This window comes from Diadema antillarum, unplaced genomic scaffold (genome assembly GCF_040938485.1).
Source record: "Diadema antillarum isolate AM-2024a unplaced genomic scaffold, OU_Dant_1.0 scf00000210, whole genome shotgun sequence".
Lineage (NCBI taxonomy): Eukaryota > Metazoa > Echinodermata > Echinoidea > Diadematoida > Diadematidae > Diadema > Diadema antillarum.
Genome location: NW_027271099.1, coordinates 1203656 through 1225922, shown reverse-complemented (window position 1 = coordinate 1225922; position 22267 = coordinate 1203656). Strand labels below are relative to the sequence as shown.

At 38.7% G+C, this 22267-nt stretch overlaps 1 protein-coding gene across 1 annotated transcript; it reads left to right on the top strand.

Annotated features, from left to right (window-relative positions):
- Positions 1 to 1271: 1271 nt before the first annotated feature.
- Positions 1272 to 21385, top strand: LOC139724267 (glutaminyl-peptide cyclotransferase-like). The gene is made up of 7 exons (XM_071635408.1): positions 1272 to 1610; positions 3484 to 3630; positions 12833 to 13117; positions 15416 to 15571; positions 16399 to 16498; positions 18472 to 18585; positions 21098 to 21385. The coding sequence occupies exons 1-7, from the start codon at positions 1272 to 1274 to the stop codon at positions 21247 to 21249; spliced, it is 1293 nt and encodes a 430-aa protein (XP_071491509.1). The 3' UTR covers positions 21250 to 21385.
- The last annotated feature ends 882 nt before the right edge of the window (positions 21386 to 22267 follow it).

The window sequence follows — 22267 nt, the reverse complement described above, 5'->3', positions numbered from 1 at the left end:
TGTGTGTGTGGGTGTGGGTGAGTGCAAACACCCGGTCAGTACTAATATATCCACGAACACAACTGACTTCTTCCCATGCAGTTTAAACCTCATCTACCCAACTGGAAAATGTAACACAAGTTGATTCAAGTTGCACGATCCTTGTTTTGACTTGGTTTCTGTATCGCTCATGAATATTCATGAGAGAGCATCTAACATGCAAAAGGAGAGAAAATTGAAAGAAGACATAAAAACCCAAAGTATATAGTCTGGGTTTAAACTTTGAAGTATGTTGGGAAATTTCTCTTTTGTTACCAACTATTTTAACTTGTGTTATAACAATGCATATTCATATTTTGATAGGACTAATATTATGTATGACATGTAGTTAGTAACCATGCCTTAAACCTTTTCAGATATCATCCCATATATAAAGAACTGATACACTAGCAATGTATCTAGGAATAGGAAGTATACTCTAGGTATACAGATAGGTAGTTCTGTGTAGAGTAGGATGTATGTCTTGTACAATAGTGTAGAAACAGGTGTATACGATTCGAGGCCATGTCAAGTAGGTAACATACTAGTACTGCATATTGGAAATACACAATCATTAATATTATTTTTCTTTTCAAATTGTAATATCATGGTAATTTTACCATGGTAATACCATGGTAATACCATGGTAAAACCATGGTCAAATCACCACAGTACATGGTAAGTTCACCTCAGAAATACCATGGTATTGTACCATGGTACCGCCATTACCGGTACCATGGTATTTGGTAAGCACAGTAATACCATGGTAATATACCATGGTACATGGTAAGAGCAGTAATACCATGGTATTTTGCCATGGTAATACCATGGTAATGTACCATGGTTTTACTAGGGCAAAATTACCAGGTTTCCATGGTTCATTACCATACCATGGTATTACCATGGTAAAACCATGGTTCTTTTTTGTAAGGGCTAAACTGAACTAAAGTGAGACATCGATAGTGAGACCGTGATATTGACGTACAAATTACACATGTAGTGGGTGGTGGTGTGTGTTCGTGGCGTGTTCGTGTACGTGCTGCGGTTGCGGGCATGCATACTACAATATACAGTGTAAGTACTCTCTCAGCTCTAACGAGTTACGCCTAGCCTGTGTGTACAACGTGTCTGTTTATCACACAACGTAAATCCTGTTTGAGCGTGAATCATGTGTCGCTGAATAACAACAGCAGTATGAAATCTAGGATATGACGTATTAGAGGACCTTCTGAGGGCAGATTTGGCACGAATGTATGGCTAGCAGAAATGGAAAGAGGAAGATAGCGAAGTCGAAGGCGGGAAGGGGCTCAAAAATGAGACAGATGGATATGTTTGAGGACGGTACTATGTCTGATAGCGCCAGCCTAATGACAGAGCAGCCTACGGCACCCAAGCGCTCCTCTCGCCCGAGTCTTCGGCTTATCTTTGGACTCGGTGTCGGTGCTTGTATCGTGCTGCTTGTAATCACGGGGATAGTGCTTGTGTCGATAAGTAATCAAGCGTCGAGTGATTCTTCGACAAATGAACAGGACGCTCCTGCTGAATTGTGGAAGAAGGACCCTGCTTATGGCCTTTCAACGGATGAAGTGTTTGTATGTTATTAACCTTTGACAATCGCCGTTTGATCAACATCTATTTAAATGTTTACGTTGCACTAACAAATCAAAACAGTTAAGTTAACTTTACTTTTTTATGGTCCTTGCTTCTATTGCACACATGACTAGCACTGTAGCAGTTAAGTTCGCTTGAAGTTCTAGCTAAAAGTTAGGGCAACAGCTTTTTGATGTGATATTTACCTCCACCAATAAGGGAGGAGGTTTATGTTTTCATTACCGTTGATTTGTTTGTTTGTTTGTATGCAAAATAACTCAACAAGTTGAGCACGGATTTGGATGAAACTTGCAGGAAAGGTTGAGAATGACACAAGGCCAGGAACAGATAATTAAATTTTGGTAGTTATCAGGAAATGTTTATGGATTTTATGAAGGATTTTCAATTTTTTGGCAGGTAGGGTCAACAGTGATGCCAAGTTCAAAAAAAATTTATGAGTGAGATTTTCATGACTGGGCGTCTCCGGTAGCTCTGGGTCAATGAACTTGGAAGTTCAAGTGTCCCCCCTCCCATGGTAGGGAGCTTTTTTTTTATTAGCTCTTAATGATGCGATCTGGTGCATACTTAACTAGCTATTTTCTACTTATTTTGAAAGACAAAAGGGAAATATACCTTCAATTGCAACTATCACTTTATTCCTTTGAGCTATGCTCCTTATTTTTGGCCTAAGTTGCAGACTTCACCCGATGTGTGAGAAAAATGGGTGCCATGCGTGAGATCGTGAGACAGACCCTAAATGCTTTAGTCTCACGCAGAATGCGTGAGACTTGGTAGCTCTGGATCAATGAACTTGGAAGTTCAAGCTGCGCATTTTTTAGTTTTATTGATACGCGCACTAAAGTGCATGCTCTAGTTCCTGCTAGGGAGAGGCGCGACGCGCAGCTGAGGGTTTATGACGTAACAAAGGTTCTTTATATTGGGATATCAGGCTTTTTTTCAGCATGCATACGTATGTGTGAAATCACTGATCTCAAGATCATCGGTGGAAAGTAGCTGTTTGGCGGAGGTCTGTGCTCTCCAAGTGCTTTTCTGTGTTTTTGTTTTTTTTGGGGGGGGGGGGAGGGAGGGAAGGGGCCAAGGGTTGGGCATGCAGTATCAATGGCTGAACTCGGCAGTAAAGAAATTACCTTTTCTCTCTTTTTTTCCCTAAATATTAGTGCTAGTGCTCACTTCTCCCTCTAGCACTCAGTTTTGGAATTTGAAATTTTACTTTAACATGGTGTGGATGATCCATCCAGGGCTTAGTTGTTGGAGGTCATGCATTAATATGGACCTCCTTTAATTGAAGTCAAAATATTAGCCTTTGATATTTCACACTGTAGGTACTAACGAAATGGCATTCTCAAATGTGTCAGCTTCTCTGTGGATCATGGTATCATTCAGATGTACTTTTTAGCAATAAATATTGCAGCTGGAAAAGCACTCAAAAAGTGCAGACCTCCACCGAGCAGGTGATTTTCACCTATACGCACATGCTAAAAATTGCCCACTTTCCTGATACAGAAGCCCTTTGTTCATATCATCAGCTTCCAGCTATATGTCTTGGCAAAATTGTGAAATACATTCACAACTTTTAGATTTATTTTGCAAACAGATTAATCAACGCTAATGAAAACATAACCTAGCCTGCCTTGGCAGAGGTAATGATTATAACAAAATTGCCAGATGTGCACTAAAATCACCAACTGCCACTATCATTTTAACACAGCGTGATCTACAATGTATTTTTCACTTTTTGTTGTTAAGAAAATGACTTGTTACCTGAGGCGCTGAGATGTATGCTTTGTCAACCAATTACAAATGACTTCCCTAAAATAGGACTCTTCTCATCTGTTTGTACTGTGCTTTCTGCAGCTAAGGCATCGTGCCACTAGCCTAACCTCCCAAGCCTTGAGAGATGTCGCCAATGCGGTCAACGTCCAGAGCCTTAAGGACCAAGAACTGGCCCCTCTCCTTATACCCAGGGTGCCAGACACTACAGGCAGTCAGCAAGCTCGTGATGTAAGTCCATGATGAGGATGTGATGATAATAATAGTGATGGTGGTAATCATGGAGATCTAGGATTACTGGTATCATGATGATGAATATGACGACCCATGCCGGCTGGTTAGGTGATGGTAAAGTTTTGTGGCACAACGGGCCACTGGGACCTTCAGTCTGTTTACTTGATAGGAGAAAAGTGCATGTCATGATGGTAAGTGCACTTTCTGCACAATGTAACCTATACATGTACTTCAGTAATTCACCAACTTCACACATCATTTATCAAAATCAGCAACAGAGGAATCAAAAAGTGCTTGTATGACCTCTTCCTAAGTCACCCAATTAATTCTTGCCTTCCTGAAATTTTGAAAGTCATTGTATATGGAAATAGCACTTCACTTTTTCATACAAAGTACTCATCTTTGCTCAAGCTCCGTACCATTGTGAATAATGAAAGAAGAGGGTAGTGTGGTTCATTTTAAACATTGATAAGGGTTGGAAGGGTTGGGATGCAATTTTTGATAAAATGGAAGGATTTTGTGCAGTAGCATGACCATCTATGGGGAAGGAGACAGATTGTTTGGCTTGAGAGTGAGGAACATAGTGTGTTGTTTTCTGTGAAAGAGAATGCCTCTCTCTTTAACTCCCTCAGGACCACCAGCTTGAGATACTTATTCCTTTATATATAGTGGGATTGAAAGATTTGAATTAAACTGACTCAATATTACAAAATTGTTAAGGGGGAATAGTGATAATCATGTTTAACAATAATAATAATAATAGCAATAGGCATGGTGTGAGTAATAGTTTTGTAATGATAATTGTGATTACCCCCTGGGCAATTACCTGGGACTCTTCCAGCGACCCTAACCCTAATCCTGAACCTAATCGTAACCCTATCCCAAACTATACCCTAAAACTAACCCTAACCCTAACCTTTACTCTAACCTTATCACTAATCAGTATTTAAAGGGGGGGGGGGTAGTTGCCCTGATACGGTTTAATGGTAATATATGTAGTCAGGATTACTGTGTTGTAGTGATTGATATACTTGATTATGATGGCATCAAATTAGTTTAGTATCAGGATGATTGTGTTGTGTTTGAATGTGCTACTAATGAAAACAATTTATGATAATGATATTATGATTTCAGCACAGACAGAGGAATATGAAAAATGTTCAGGAAGGCCCACATTTACATTTTTATGCTACAAATGCAAATCATTTTCTAGTATTATTGAACTTTAAAGGCATTATTTACCATAATTTGCAGATGAAACAAAAACCCACCTTCAATGCTTCAAAATGCTATAATTCTGAAATGGACAATGTAAGTTGGGGATAAAAACAACCAGTGTGAAAATGTTAATCAATATAGTCAGTGTTAAGTAAATTGTTAAATATATGAAATATGAACAATAGTTATACACTGATGTGATAAGATTCTTTCTAGAATAAACTGTTTACAGTTATGGTTTATTGAGAAAAATAGTGATATCTCCTTATATTTTAGGCTTTATTACAAAATTTGTTATGTGGTAGGATGTATTGTGATACAACTGACATACACATATGCATCAAATGTGAACTAGAACATTTTTTTTTTTAAAGGGACATTCCAGATGATTTTCATAATTTCACATCATGTAGTACATAAATCGACAGCTCCATGTATAGATTTGTGGAATTTATTGTGGTTCTTGAGCAGAGAAACAATGCTTTGAAAAACCTTAAACAAATTACACTGAACAAGGATGATGACATACATGTAGCAGGTTCACATATTGCAGAAATGTAGCAGTATAATTCCATTACAATACCGCTTGCTTGCGAGTTCACCTGTGTATAATCCATGCATGCCTTCTTCTTTTGTTCTGCTTCCTTGAGCCCCAACTCATGCATTCTTATGGTGACTCTGCCATGTCATCATCCTTGTTCATCGCAAGTTGTTCTAAATTGTGAAATTATTCTAATTCTTCATCCCAGTTCTCACAAATTCTGAAACTTTGTCCTTAGTATAACTAATTTATAGTTGTTCGAATTTAAAAATCTGAAAATCATCCGGAGGTCTCCTTTAAATCACTTCTCCCAACAGTAAACTGTACCGTTGAAGGGAGTTAATGTCAGCATAATTTTGTTTAAAATAATTCTGTGTACAGTGGACTCCTGTTATAACGAAGTCCTCGGGACCGGCAGTTTTCCTTTGTTATGTCCAAATTTCATTATAACCAAACAGATAATCAATGAAAATACATAAAGTGGATAATGTTGTGGCCTGATTTTTCACTTTGTTGTAACCAGAATTTCATTATAACCATGTTCATTATAAGGGGAGTGCACTGTATATTGTGTTTTTCTAAGGATGTACATTGTATGTGACCACCACAAAACCCAACAAAAAGTCGCCTAACATGGTTTTTTTTTTTAGTGAAGGACAGATTCTGAAAGAGCGGACTTGAAGCTTTTAAATGATGTATAACTCAATTCAAATGGACTCCCCTAACCTCTCCTGATATTGAAAAGAAAACACATACTCTGGAAAAGTGTTTACTGAGAAAAGAGGCTGTAAAGTATTCAATCTTACCAAGCTGTGCAATGAATGGGACAAAAAACAGGATGTGAAACTCTGTGGCATAAATAATGAAGTATCAGATTAAGCTGAAATTGATCATGCTCCATTAGCACATTCTATTCATGACTAATACCAACTTTCAAAGCAGTAGCATTATCTTTCCAAAAGTTATTAGAGCTGAAAATGGAGAATATGTAAAGGGTTTTTATGAAATAAGAAAGAGACTCTAAGGTGCACCTGGGCCCTGTTTCATAAAGCTGTTCGTAAAGTTACAAACAACTTATGAGCGACTGGTGATCAGTTCTTGTGCTGAATTATGGAAATTCTGATAAGTATAGCACATCAGGGGGGTGTTGCAAGAAAGTTGCAATCAATTGCAAATAATTGCTAATTTTGAAACAACCATTCTGATTGGCTCAGGGTCTGTCCTATTAAGAAGACATGCATGCCACAATGATTTTGATTGGCCAGTGACAATCAGTTGCAAGTTGCGTTTAAACGCAAAGTTTCTAGCAACGGGGCCCAGAACTGATCACCAGTCGCTCGTAAGTTGTTCGTAACTTTACGAACAGCTTTATGAAACAGGGCCCAGCTGCAGAAAATGTAATTTCCCATTCGTTTTATGATCTCAAACTTTACTGTGATGGAGAGGAAATCTTGCTCTTTCAGAAAATATGATTGACTAGTTTGACCCATCTCACCTATTTTGAGTCCTTACACAAAATCTGTGTGTGCGAATTTTTGTTGGTTTTGTGATGCATGGTCACATCTAGGTTTTTTTTTTTTTAGATGATTGTTTAGTATCACAGTGTTGTATTCAGCCAACTATGCAGACTAATTTTAGCCCAGCAGTTATTTTTTTTTTTTTTTTTGTCAAACAATGTGACTCATCATCAGAAGGGCCAATAATGGCATCTAGATGGGATGATAGGGCTCACTGATCCATGATTACAATTTTGCTCTGTTTGTCAAAATGTAGTTCCTCTACAGGAAAATAACTTGCCAACAAGGCAATTCAGATGCTTCAGCATGCATACCAGTTTATGAGCATTTGTATTCATCACAATGTACAAACTTGCATATTTCATTTCTTTTTTGTCCGAGTGTCAATAATTTCTATGCGAGGACCAGCGGAGAATGTAGAGAATAGGTTGTGACCTCGAGGCATTCATTGTGGGCTTGAGTCCATTGTACATAGCAGAGTGTATCTAAATTCCACATTGAACGATGTCATGTTCTATCTCAACACTGCACTGGTGCTAACACTGGTGCTATCTCAACACTGGAACCAGCAATAATCCCAAACTTGAAAATCACTTGATTGTGAGTGGGTTGACCTGAAAAAGATGACATAATTCTGGTAGCTAGGGTTGGTCCCTGTGCTGAATATCATCTGCCCCCCCCCCCCCAATCCAAAAAGTGGGGGGGGGGGGGGGGGCAAAACGCATTTTTGCCCCCCCAAAAAGCCCCCCCCCCCCCCCCCGAAAAAAATGAAAAATAAATAAATAGATAGATAAAAATGAATATATATATATATATATATATATACATATAGATAGATAGATATAATACAAATAGGGAAATTTATTAGCTAAGACTAGTAATTCTAACTCTCATAAATGTTTAGACATTCATTTTTCGTTGCGCGTGAGCAGATTATCTCAACCGCATTCAACGGTAACCGTTGCAGTTTTTAGAGGCCTTTGGCTATGGAAAATCGTGATATGTAAATATCAAAATGTTAGCTTTAAGCACTGGCGGATTTAGAGGCGGGCACAACTGGCCCATGCCAACCCTCCTTTTGAAGCAACTTTTTTTTAAGTTCTTCTTTGTTTTGTAATTTTATACGTGTGGCCCCCCCCCCCCCTGAAAAAAAAAAAATCTTCCATACGTCCCTCTTCCACCGCCAATTGTTACTAACGTGACACCTGACGTAGGTAGCGCTCCCGGAAAATAGTTTTAACCCCCGCCAGCACCACCCCCCCCCCCCCTTCTTAATTTCCAAAGCGAAAAATATACAGTTGTAGCTACAAACGGCAGTTTTTGGACTGTAAAATGTCAAAATTTTCAAGCTCGTTCACTCCGCTCGCTCGCATTCAATCGCTATGCCATTCTCCTGATGTTTCTGCCAGTAATTGCCAGCAGTTGCGCCCGGTGCGTCCCCTCCCCCCCTTAATTTCCAAATCGAAAAAAGTATAGCTACAAACGGCAGTTTTTATACTTTAAAACGTCAATATTTTCAAGCTCGCTCGCATTGAATCGTTATGCCATTGTAAAACAGAATGTTACTGCCAGTAATTACCAGCAGTTGCGCCTGGGCCGCCCCCCCCCCCCTTAATTTCCAAAGCGAAAAAAAATATAGCTACAAACGGCAGTTTGGGGACTGTAAAATGTCAAAATTTTCAAGCTCGCTCACTTTACTTGCTCGCATTTAATCGTTATGCCATTCTCCTAACGTTGCTGCCAGTAATTGCCAGCAGTTGAGCCCGGTGCGCCTCCCCCTTAATTTCCGGTGCCAGGTAAAAATGGCAGAGGTAAAAATAGCAGAGGTAAAAATGGCAGGGGTAAAAATGGCAGAGGTAAAAATGGCAGAGGTAAAAATGGCAGAGGTAAAAATGGCAGGGGTAAAAATGGCAGGGGTAAAAATGGCAGGGGTAAAAATGGCAGAGGTAAAAATGGCAGAAGTAAAAATGGCAGAGGTAAAAATGGCAGGGGTAAAAATGGCAGAGGTAAAAATGGCAGAGGTAAAAATGGCAGGGGTAAAAATGGCAGAGGTAAAAATGGCAGGGGTAAAAATGGCAGGGGTAAAAATGGCAGAGGTATGATGGCAGAGGTAAAAATGGCAGGGGTAAAAATGGCAGAGGTAATAATGGCAGAGGTAAAAATGGCAGAAGTAAAATGTCAGAAGTAATGAGAGCGGTTTCGTCAGATATAAACGTATGAAGAGGTTTTGAATGATAACCTAGTCAGAACAAACTGCATTTATGGAATTATCAAATCCAAATTGCAGATTTGAAGAATATTGATTTAATTATGTTTTAAAACGATTAGAGCACTCTCAAAAATGGCAGAAGTAAAATGTCAGAAGTAATGAGAGCGGTTTCGTCAGATATAAACGTATGAAGAGGTTTTGAATGATAACCTAGTCAGAACAAACTGCATTTATGGAATTATCAAATCCAAATTGCAGATTTGAAGAATATTGATTTAATTATGTTTTAAAACGATTAGAGCACTCTCAAAAATGGCAGAAGTAAAATGTCAGAAGTAATGAGAGCGGTTTCGTCAGATATAAACGTATGAAGAGGTTTTGAATGATAACCTATAGTCAGAACAAACTGCATTTATGGAATTATCAAATCCAAATTGCAGATTTGAAGAATATTGATTTAATTATGTTTTAAAAAGATTAGAGCACTCTCATTATTCTGAGTTTGATTCAAGTGCAGTGGCGTAATCTGTCTGTGTGCAGAGAAATAATAAACCAGCTAAGAGCCTAGTAGGCCTATGGGAAATTATTTTTATTATTCAGTATTATTATTATTATCATTATTATCATTATTATTATTATTATCATTATTATTATTATTATTATTATCATTATTATTATTATCATTATTATCTATCATTATAAGGGGGTTCCAACAATGCTGCAAAGCCCTTAAACAGTATAATCTTATGTTGTTTCGCCCAATGAAGTTATCACACACACACACACACACACACACACACACACATACACACACTCACGAACCCACTTTGGGTATAAACATATACGCAAATTATACATACTCTCACATACACAGTCTTGCACAAACGAATTCCGCTCACGTCCAGGCTAGTATATTGTCATTACTTTTCATATTTTTGAACTGTTTGGTGTAAAGAACTGAAGGAGACATAGTCGAAGCAAACCGCTAGTTTTTCACCTGTTCAATATTATTTTCTCACATTCAGGTTTCGTAGGAGCCTATTTATCTCACAAGGCCTGATCACGACATAATGTAGAAGTAAAAATACAAAACACAGAAAACAAACTACAGCAGATGTATCGGCAGACATAAGTAAGCTCTTGCGAAATATTGTATTACATTGTTCAAGTATCACATGGCGCAAAAACAAATATCTCGAAGTTTAATGAACACTTTGTGGTCACTTTACCAACTTATGCTTATTAAAACTGGAGACGAACTTTAGAGCAATAAACTGTTCTACTAGTGAGAGTAAAAAGTGATAGTTTGCTTGGGATTTCTTTCAACCATTGTTGAACGAATTCGCAGGCGAAAAAATGTAAATGTTTGATGCCTTTCAAACTTAGCTGTTGCTCCAAAGTCAGATTCAATTATGTTATCAACATGGTGTGTTGCTAGAGATTGGTAGATTCAGCCACTGAAAATAACGTTGTTCCCTCGTTATACAACAACAGTAAGAAAATCCAATCCAATCCCATCCATGTAGATTGAAATCACCGTCCATGACTACCATAATGATCGCGATTCAATTTACACGGATCGCTGAAGCTCTGCAAGACTCTCTTTACATGTGCCGCGGGGAGAAATGTAACACTGCCCTTTTAGATTTCTCCCAGTGGTAACAGAAACAATAAAAGATCCCTGCCAATTTGTCATACCTGCATGTCTGTTATCAAGCAATTGTATTTTCAGAAGCTTGCACACTTTTTGAAATACTTATTAACATAGTATAGGCCCTACCAGATATAAAGTAAGTTTGATATTTTACTGACAAGATACATGTCGAGCTGTTTAGTGTTTAATATGTCCATTTTCAGGTGTACCGAGGCTTATCATTTTACTGATATAATTGGATTGTTGACTGGCCGAGCATTTTTCAAGTTACATGAGTGTCCCATATTTCTTCCCGTGTCCCATTTCTCCCCGGTCTCCCCCGTGCTTTATTTCAGGCGTATTATTTCGCGCTTATTGCGAGAAAGGTGTCAGAAACATGAAGAAAAAAAAAATCTCTGTCACTTTTACCTTGTCCTCTTGCATTTCAACGACTAAATTCTTATCAATGGCATTTTTATCTCTAGCATTTTGACCACTGACATTTCGACCACTGACGACTTTACCTATGACATTTTTACCACATAATTATTTACCTCTGCCATTTTTACCTCTGCCATTTTTACCTCTGCCATTTTTACCCCTGCCATTTTTACCTCTGCCATTTTTACCTCTGCCATTTTTACCCCTGCCATTTTTACCCCTGCCATTTTTACCTCTGCCATTTTTACCTCTGCCATTTTTACCTCTGCCATTTTTACCCCTGCCATTTTTACCTCTGCCATTTTTACCCCTGCCATTTTTACCCCTGCCATTTTTACCCCTGCCATTTTTACCTCTGCCATTTTTACCCCTGCCATTTTTACCCCTGCCATTTTTACCCCTGCCATTTTTACCTCTGCCATTTTTACACCGAACCTAATTTCCAAAGCGAAAAACATAGCTACAAATGGCAGTTTTGGGACTGTAGAATGTCCAAATTTTCAAGCTTGCTCGCTTCGCTCGCTCGCATTGAATTGTCATGCCATTCTCCTAATGTTGCTGCCAGTAATTGCCAGCAGTTGCGCCCGGTGCGCCCCCCTTAATTTCCAAAGCGAAAGTTTTTGGACTGTAAAATGTCAAAATTTTCAAGCTCGCTCACTCCGCTCGCTCGCATTTTATTGTTATGCAATTGTCCTGATGTTGCCGACAGTGCTTGTCATTTCACACCGTCATTCCATAATCCATGTAAGGAAAACTTACAATGTTGCTCAATGACTGCGTTGTTGAATGTATCACATTCCGTAATGTATTTGACTGACAGCGCACGCACAGACGCACAAACATACGCACCCTCAAAATTACTCTTCAACAAGGTGCCCCTCCCCCCAAATGTCTCGATCCACGGCACGCCATTGTACACACACACATATATATATATAATATGTATGTATGTGTGTGTGTGTGTGTGTGTATGTGTATATTGTGTAACATATGTATGGTCTATCGTGAGCCCCCTCCAATATTCGCCCCCCCAATCCAAAACTGCTTCCGGCGCGCCTGTTAACAAGTACATGTACAATTGTACTAATGAGATAACTACAAAAGAAGAAGTACAAGCTACAATTCTTACTGATCAATGTATCAATGTAAATTGTATACAAACTCAATGCAGCACAGTACACTTAACAAGTTTGTGTTCAGTCCATTTTGTTGCTCTGTGCAGTTTGCTCTTACACACTCTAGACCACATTGCAAGATGGTCCACCATGATATGATTGCTGACTCAGTTCAATCTGGCAGGGTTCAGCTGAGGAGTGTTCAGTTTTAACTCATGGTACACTGTCGTTTACATTACCATGCTTTTAAAAAAGAAAAATAGGACTGAATGCACCCTTGGTTTTAATTCTCTTGTGGGAATGTCACAAGTGTGTAGATCGTAATTTGTTTTAATGTTTATCCCCACTGCAGAACTAGGAAGTTTCAGAAGAAAGAAAGTTTAAATGATCATGAGTGAGTCATGTTCTCAAACTGTGTAACAATAGCACAGGATAGAACCTTGTAATTCACCATCACCCCTTCCAGTTGAGTCATGTCAAGCGTACACTGATTAGTAACACATTACTCTACCCCACCCTTTGCAGCACATTGTTGGTAGGCTAGCGAACCTTGGTGGCTGGGGTGTGGAGCTGAATACCTTCAGAGACAAGACGCCCTACGGCCAGAAGTCCTTCACCAACATCATTGCCACAGCCAACCCAAATGTGAAGCGGCGCCTGGTCCTGGCCTGCCACTATGACAGCAAGTACTACCCTGAGAGCGAAGGCACTTTCATTGGAGCCACGGACTCCGCCCTACCTTGTGCCCAGATTCTCTACTTGGCTAAGATGCTCAACAACTCACTGAAGCAGGCAAATGCCACCAACCCTGTGAGTGGTGAAAAAAAAAAAAGTCGGATCAATTTTGCAATTTTTTTTCCAGGTGTGGATACTGGCTGTAGGCATTTTATAGTGTAGTTCTCGCAATGATATGCCAAATATCTGTGACCTAGCAAATCAATGTAACAAAAGTATTGTGCAACAAAAAAAATGTGCCAGAATATGTGTGCAAGAGACAACAATAGCAGTATGGTAGATAGTTTGAGATTTGAAAAATGTATTTTCGTACAGATCTTAACAAATCTATTTTATATATAGCTTCCAAAAGCTTCATTTAAGATGTAGAAATTGTTTTGACAACGAAAATTTGAATGGCAACTCAATTTCAAAATCAACTGTGAAGCAAGTTACAACTGTAGGTAATCTACTTGAGTAACACTTGTGCAAACATTTCATGTACAGAGCATTTTTCAGCTAGTATTGTTTTTCTATAATGTTTTGTTTTTTTGTAAATGGATGGGGCCAATATACATACAACAAAGGCTGTTGAAAATATATTTAAATTTGATTGTTGCAGCTGCTGGTTTTTGCAGTAGACAAATGCACTTGTAGCATTGACCAAATCAATGGGGAAAAAATCTGTTTAGTAAAATGAAAATTATATGAATATGATTTAGCAATGAAACAGCTGGTTTTGTATGTTCTCTAAGAAATGACTGCAGCACTCATTGTGGTTTCCAAGCATTAGCATATAATGGCAAAAATTTCCTTGTGCACTAGTGTTGTATTGGCAAAGAGCCAGGTGTGATGTATGACGAAAATGCCCTGTGTAGAACACACATACAACTGAAAGGGGAAAGCTGGACTACTCAAAGTTTGTCAGAAAAGAAATACAGTACTCTCCACGTAATCGGATATCGCTTAAACAGGTACTCCGTTTAATTGGGTGGTAATGTCAAAATCACTTCCAATGCACATTATAGTTACATGATAATCGGGTTGCCTTTCCGCATAAATGGGTAAATAATTTTCTTCTAATCTAATTTTTACCCTCATTTTATAGCAGACATATCACTTTAAGAAATCATGAATGTCAAATTTTCCATGACTAATCGCATTCTCTGCTTAATTTGCAAAGAAGACCGATCATTTGGGGAGTGATTAAACATGAAAACACATGTACACGTACCGACTTGCCACACATAAATGAACATCACGCATGTAGCTGGCACTCACAATTACATAGACAGACAGGAGTTGAACACACTTGCACCCTTCCCTTGCTCCGCAACAACACTCACCATACGAGATGTTTGCAACGAAAAACAGGCCATGCACCAGCTCCATAATTTTACTTTTCCCCAGTCACTTCTCGAAAAGTAACCCAACGTTCTATGTGACTAATGCACGCAAAGAGACATGTTCGTTTCGGAAAACGCATGCGTGTTACCGCGTCTATAGTCAAAACTACAAAGTTTTCTGAAGACATATTTGTCCATAAAAAAGAGTGTAAATTATTGCCCGTGACCGAGCAAGTGTAAGGTACGTATAATGTGCCTTACAAGCTCGCGTGTCAGGCATACAGTGTAGATGTTTGGTACAGTGTACAATGCATGTACATGCACATTGTGTGTGTCAAATGTGAATGAGACATGTCCTTCTGTTAATCGGGTAACGCTCTGCCCGAGCCCACCCGATTATGCAGAGAGTACTGTAGTAACATTTTACAAGCACAACAGTGAAGATTTGATCAAAATTGGATACAAATTTGGAAAAATATTAAATTGTGAAGTTTTGCTAATTTATACAATCAATGCAAATAGTTGATAATGTCATCGCCACACTACTTGCCATATAGTTTGTACATAAACTCTGGAAATATTTTTTTATTCCAAACGCATGAACTGAATAATGCCCCAGTCTCAAATCCTAATATATTTTACTGATCATTATTTTGAAGTTATTTAAGACAGGAATATCATTATGTTTTACACTTTTATAGCAGAAAAAATTATTTTCGTCATCTTTCTTTCATACAGTCAAGAAAAATTGTGTAATGATGACATATTCAGTGCACTCATTTGCTTGTTCACATCAGCTGTTCAAGAATCGTTTTGCCAAAACTAGAGAATCTCGCAAATTTCTTAACTTCATTACTTTTCATTCAATTTGATCAATTTCTTCACTTATGTGCATGTAAAATTTACTCTTTCTTTTCAGACTATTAAATGGCTCAGAATTCCGTGTTAAAGGACCTACAATTAATTTATGTATTTTCAGAACTGCTATGAAACAGGTCTCTTAATTTTTTGATTGCTAATGTCTTCCTGCTTTATTCTTTCCTCACAGCCTGTCACACTTCAACTCATCTTCTTTGACGGTGAAGAAGCCTTCGTCAGGTGGACCTCTAAAGATTCAATATACGGGGCACGACACCTGGCAAAGAAGATGTCCCTCACAGCCCATCCGCCCGGAGCTCAGAATACAAATCTGCTCCATGGAATGGTAACACACAAAACCTCAATGCAGCTACCACTCGCAAGATGGCATACAATCATTTACTGTCCACAAAGAAGCAATGCATTCAGCTTACACGATGATGAACTATTTTGGTCGTTGACCCCCTTGTGTGATTTCTTTGTCATATTTTATATTTTGGTCTCCTTGAAACATGAAGATGGGTATCAAACCAACTCAGTGGTAGTGCTTTCTTAGAGGAAGGAGATCTTTAAAGTTGGTCATATAGGGACAATGCCCCCAAGGGACCCAAGACTTGAGCCCCACTAACCAGAGATGAGCTTATTGTTTCAAACCTTCCCCAACACAAGAATTGTTAAAGCCAATTTTGGGTGGCATGCAAACGGATAATGAGTAACGAATACTATCACTATTTGGGTCTATATTGTATGTATATCTCTGTACGTGTCTTAGTCAGGATATCATGCTTAAATTTTGCTGAAATTTATTCTTCATTGAAACAAAGTGTCTAGATATTGTTTGCAAAACTTTGTGATGTTGGGTTAGATGCTATTGTTCATGTCACACTCTAATGCAGCTTTGTCCAATTCATATGCTTTCTTGTCAGTTGTCAGTTTGAGTGATGACAGTGAAATGGACAAGCAGCCATATCATTATTTGTAATCTAATCAAGCGTGCATTTCTTTTTAGTTTCTTTTCTGATTTTTTCTTAAAAATGTACCAAAATTATGGTAGAAATTGTAATGTAGCATCTGTAGTGGTATGTGTGGTTCAAATACACATTGTTATTTGCTTCACCATCTTACTGTGCCTTATGTATTTATATATGTTTGTTTTTCTATCGTTTTCCCCAGGATATGTTTATTTTGCTGGATTTATTGGGGGCCAGAAATCCAAGCATCCCCAACTTTTTCAGGTCAACCAGTACCTGGTACAATCGCATGGCCAACATAGGTAAGCTCCATGATAAAGATAGTCATCAAATATTAACTGCCAAGCCCCTTCTAGAGGAGAGACTTATGGTGTTATACCAAGGAGGTTCAAGAGATGGAGTCGCAACAGTCTTATTTCCTTTGATCCCATGTTTGATGCTGCCACTCAAAGAATGTGCCAAACTAGATTTGTCTCACAGATAGGAAGACAATTGAATCTCTCTCCGAGGAAAATTGTCTTGTCTTTAAGACAGTTTAGTATTTTCCCCCATGCCTGCTGTTACATTTTTGATGTTACACACTTAGTCTATAAAAGGTATAAAACACAATGTTCAATAGAATTTTAGAGCTGTGATAATCTTTTCTATCTCAAAGATGGTATTGTATTTGGGGTAATGCACATTGGAACCTGAAAATATAGCAACATCCCTGAAATGTACCCTTTTACTGTGGGAATGCCCATTTGATTTAATGAAAAAAAAGCAAAATATACTGAACAATATGTTCGGGATCAAAATAAATCGGCAGATTGCTCAGAAAGATGGTAGCATCAAGCCCTAGTCATTAGAGGCACAAATGCGCCTGTGGAATTCTTTCATGCATCCATAGAAAACTGACAGCTGTTTTAATAATTATAGCCAGTTGGAACTCCTTCTCTTTAACCTCCTTTGTTACACTTCGTAGAAACTCAAACCATATACATGTACTTAATGCCAAATATTGATAGTTGCCCCTTCCATTTGCATCAAAAATAGAAAGAAGGCTGTGATGCAATAGCACAAGTGTGATTCATGATTTGCTCAACAGTCCGCTGCATCCAGCTGATGCAGTTAGATGGCTGAATGGCTCGCTGCACATTTTGCATTTTGGCTGCCGGAGTAGTCGAAAGCCCTATTAAAACAGACCTTACTGAGACAATGTCGCGACAACATGCGGAGAACAAAATTCCTAGCGTCGGGCAATAAAATCACAGGAAAGAATGAGGGGTACACACACACACACCGAAAACCTTCTGTGGGTAGGTTTCCGTGAAGGGGGTGTGTCCGCTGATGCGACTAACCTGCCCACCGGCCAGCACTGCCTATTGTTCTAGATTGTGCACATCTAGGGAGGCAATCTTGTTGGTAAATGAAACATGGTTACAATCATTGATCTCAACTACATAGAGATCAGTGGTTACAATCCATGCACGTGATAGGCACATGGCATGCCAATCATTTTCTGTCTGCAGAGTTCAACATGCATGCTGAGTGTTTCAAAGGAATGTTACTGCGGTTGCGTTCTAATAGAATGGTTGTCTGGGTAATGTCGCCCCAATTACCCTAGCTGGTCAGAGTAAGGGTACAATTTGGCAAAGTGACAGCGACAATGTCTGAGCAACATTTTTTAGGGACTGTTTTAACAGGCAGGGTAATAAAGATTTCCTGGATGCTGCCCGTACGTTGTCACGGTAACTCTTGTTTGAAAGGCTCTGTTAACTCTTTATGTGCCTTGGTGTAAACCCCCGGTGTGCCACATTATTTAGAGACATCATCGAAGTACTGCTTTGGGATAACATTCTGTGTTTGAAATCCATGTAACTTTCACAGATTTTTTGTTACCCTCGACATGTAATGAGCAAAGTTGTACAGAAAATGTCTAGCTTTGCTTTGATGTAACTGACAAGAAATTTGTTGGGGATTTACTGTCTGCTCCGTGTATCCATTATCTGCACAGTTTAAATCTTATACATTTAATGGGGATAAATTTTGCTTCAGTAGCATGAAACAGAGTTAACCATTTTCCTCGTGTAATGAAATGTCTGAACACTTGAGAGTAGAATTATTTTATTCACCAGACAAGCCTAAATGCATGTAGTCTTTGGACTGCCTCTCACAGTTTCACTTGTCATATATATATTTTCTGATATATCATCAGAAAATTTAAGCAAAGAAATTAATTTGTATTTTTCATGTGATATGATAGATTTGTCTTCTTTTCATTTCCTCTTTCCAGAACAACGGCTGAAGAGAGCCAAGTTGACTTCTCGTTACAACCGAAACTATTTCAATGGCAATCAGAGATTTGGTGGAGGCATACAAGATGATCACATTCCGTTCCTAGAAAAAGGTTTGTATCACTCGTCTTAATTGATTTTTTTTTTTCCTGAGAATAGCTACTCAAATGCTCCATCAACATACACACACAAATGCACAGGCATGCACACATGCAAATCTAGAAAATGTGTACAGCAAATCCAAATACTGAAACTAATTGATTTTGTTTTTGTGTGAAACTTTGTGCTAGTACAATATTATTTCTAGTTAATACTAAACATTACTAACACTCTTTTACATACTGCAGTAAGTTAGAGCATGCCATCAGAAATGTCAGTGTGTGAACGTCATGTAAAATAGAAGCTTTACTTTCTTCATCTGATAAATCAATTCAGTGACATACAATGTGTTTGTGGGTGTATTAAAGCATTTTACTTGTGAAATGTAATTGTAATGAACATTAAGTTCATTGTCATTTTGAAGGAAACACTAAATTAACCTTGAAGCTTGCTGCAAACAAGGTCATTCTATATCCCTAATTTAGAAAGTATATGCCAAAGGTGCATTGATAACACACTAAAATCTTTTGGCATCAGTGCCTGTCGGGGGAAATTCAATATTTGACCAAGTTTTTGACAGTTGGCAGGGTCAGGTGTTGTTTTGTGAAGAATATATGACATAGCATGCCTCTGCACCTGGATGTTGCATTTTTAGTGGTCACTTTCCTGGCAGTTGACCACAAAAGATATGTTCCCACGTACAAGATTTTCAATTCAATGTTTTGAAGAAATTGATTTCCATGTCTATGCTGAGCAGCATTAGTGTTTGTTTGTTTTGTGTGTTTGTTTGTTTTGGTTGTTTTTTTTTTTTTTTTGGGGGGGGGGGTAGTTTGTTTGCTTATTTGTTTTTATGTATGTGTATAAAGTACTTCCATAAAATCACACAATACAGAAGACCATAATGCCTTCTCAGTGCATGCAATGCAGACTCTTCACAATCATTAACCCGTTGAGGACAAGTCCCAAGTATACTCGGGCAAGCGTCTATGGGAAATGCATGTTGTAGCAAAATCAAACTGTCCTCAACGGGTTAAGCAAGCAGTGTTAAATACGAGGTGTGTCAGAAAAGTTCCAGGACTGGTGTCATAAAAGATTTATTTCAAACCCAAACTTTAAACTAAGAGGTTTCATTTTCAAAATAATCTATCTAGTGAATGTAAGTGTGATCTTAGCTCTCTGCAGCCATCAGATTTTTTTCTCCATAATTTTATATACACATCCTCTGTTTCAGGTCGTTTAGCAATGAGCACAGAACAACGAACAAACTTGAGGTTTCTGTTACAGTTGGGGAAAACTCCTTCAGAAGCGCTGAGACTGCTGCAGCAAGTGTGTGGAGATGAGACAATGTCATGCACACATGATGTTGAGTGGTGCAAGAGGTTTAAAGAAGGACATGGAAAATGACCCTAGGAGTGGAAGGTCCTCAACAACCAGGACTGAGGTCAACATTGAGCATGTCAGGCAGATGGTGCGTGGCAGTCGTCGGCTGGCTGTTTGAATGATGGCAAATGAGCTTGGCATGAATCAGGACAGCGTCTGGAAGATTCTCACTGTAGATCTGGACATGCGGAAAACCTGCGCAAAGATGGTGCCCAAATTCCTGAGTGATGACCAGAAGAATCGATGCATGCAAGTTTCATGCCAGGCTCATTTGCCATCATTCGAACAGTCAGCCGACGATCGCCACTCACCATCTGCCTGGCACATTCAATGTTCACCTCAGTCCTGGTTGTTGAGGGCCTTCCGTTCCTGGGGTCATTTTCCATGTCCTCTCGTCCTTCTTTAAACCTCTTGCACCACTCAAAAACGTGTGCGTGACATTGTCTCATCTCAGTACACTTGCTGAAGCAATCTCAGCGCTTTTGATGGAGTTTTCTCCAACCGTACCAGAAATGTCACGTTTGTTTTTTGCTCTGTGCTCATTGCTAAACAACCTGAAACAGAGGATGTGTATATAAAATTATGCAGAAAAAAATCTGATGGCTGCAGAGAGCTAAGATCATAGTTACATATTCCAAATCAATTACTTCGAAGGTGAAACCTCTTAGTTTGAAGTTTGGGTCTGAAATAAATCTTATATGACTCCAGTTCTGGAACTTTTCTGACGAACCTTGTACACTGAAACAACCAAATGTTCACACATCTGTTCTTGGCAAGCATCAGTTTAGACAGACCTTGTGACTAAGAACTATTCAAACTGTACATTACATAATGTTCTTGCTGCACAATTCCTGTATCCCAAAGTGGGAAATAACAACTGAAGCTCTTTCTTACTTTATGGGCAGCTGAACAATTTCCTGTGCTTTCATCCTGTAATGTTCTAGTCCCCAGTATAGAATCTGAAAGACTCGACCATCAAACCAAATACAGATGTTTAACATACCTGCAGAGCACATATGGATTAATTTCTTTGCCTAGCATCCGGCGGTTGTCACCTTGTATTTGTTTGTTTGTTTTCTCGTTGTGCATGAGTTTGCTATGATGATCCCTGACATGCTTGGCCACTTTGTCTCCCTTTGACCACAGGGGTGCGAATTCTGCACCTGATTCCGAGCCCGTTTCCGTCCGTGTGGCACACCATGCAGGATAACGCAGCTGCCTTGGATGACGCCACCATCCAGAACCTCAGCAAGATCCTCCATGTGTTCGTAGCAGAGTATCTAAGCCTGCCGGTGTAGAGCAAAGCTCCCAAAACACAAGTTCTGTTCCAGCATCTCCACAGGGCTCATATTTCATTTGCAGTAACACCAGTTTACGTTCAGGTTAAAGGTTACCCCTCATTTCTCTGTGTGTGTGTGGGGGGGGGGGGGGCAATTGTATAGAAGAAGACAGGCTTGTTTGAATCTGTATACTAAGATTTATCCCTTTACGTATCCAAAGTATTCGATTCATACTTACAATGCAACAGGTATGTCAAAAATTACATTTTCCTCATCAATGAAAGATGGTTTGAAAGCTCATTAAAAAGAGCTAGTAGTTAACATCCTCCTGTTCCGAGAGTGCTTCTTGTAGTAACCCTGTGTGTATTTTGTTGCAGAATCTTTTGTAAAAAAAACAGTTCATCATAACCAGCAGATATAACCCATCTTGTATGATAAAGAAAACAAGTTTTGTTTTATGTACTTGATTATTTATACTCAGATCTTACACAGTAGCCAGAAGATGCCTTCACGATTCAAAGAAAGCACATTTCATAAAAAATAGTTGAGACTCGTTTTATCACTTTATGTGAAAAAGAAAAAGAGACAGAGTAGCCTAAATACGATATTGGGCAAGTCATTTCTAGAGCTACATGTAGATAGTATATAAGGGAAAGTAGAAAGGTCTTGGTAAAAAGGGTCAGCTACCTTTACCAATGAGTGTTTTTGTGTTTCCAAGATGTTTTTGCTAAATCTACTTAATGGGCTGTGCAAAAGTGATATGTCAGAGTAAAAGTCTGCAGCTTGTAGGATTTTTATCAATTTTGCTGTTTATTATTTCTTTGCACAAAAAGGAGAGATTTATCGCAATCTGATAATACAAAGAGGCAAGTTTTACGGTGCAATTTTAAGTGTAAATAGGTATCTTTATATTACTGCTTTTTTCTTTTTCTTTTTGTTGTTGCAATGTGCGGGAAAGTATCTTTTGTGTTAAATCTGTTCCTGTAGGGAAGAGTGGCAAAAACACTATGTAGTTGACATAACAGCATGCACAGGT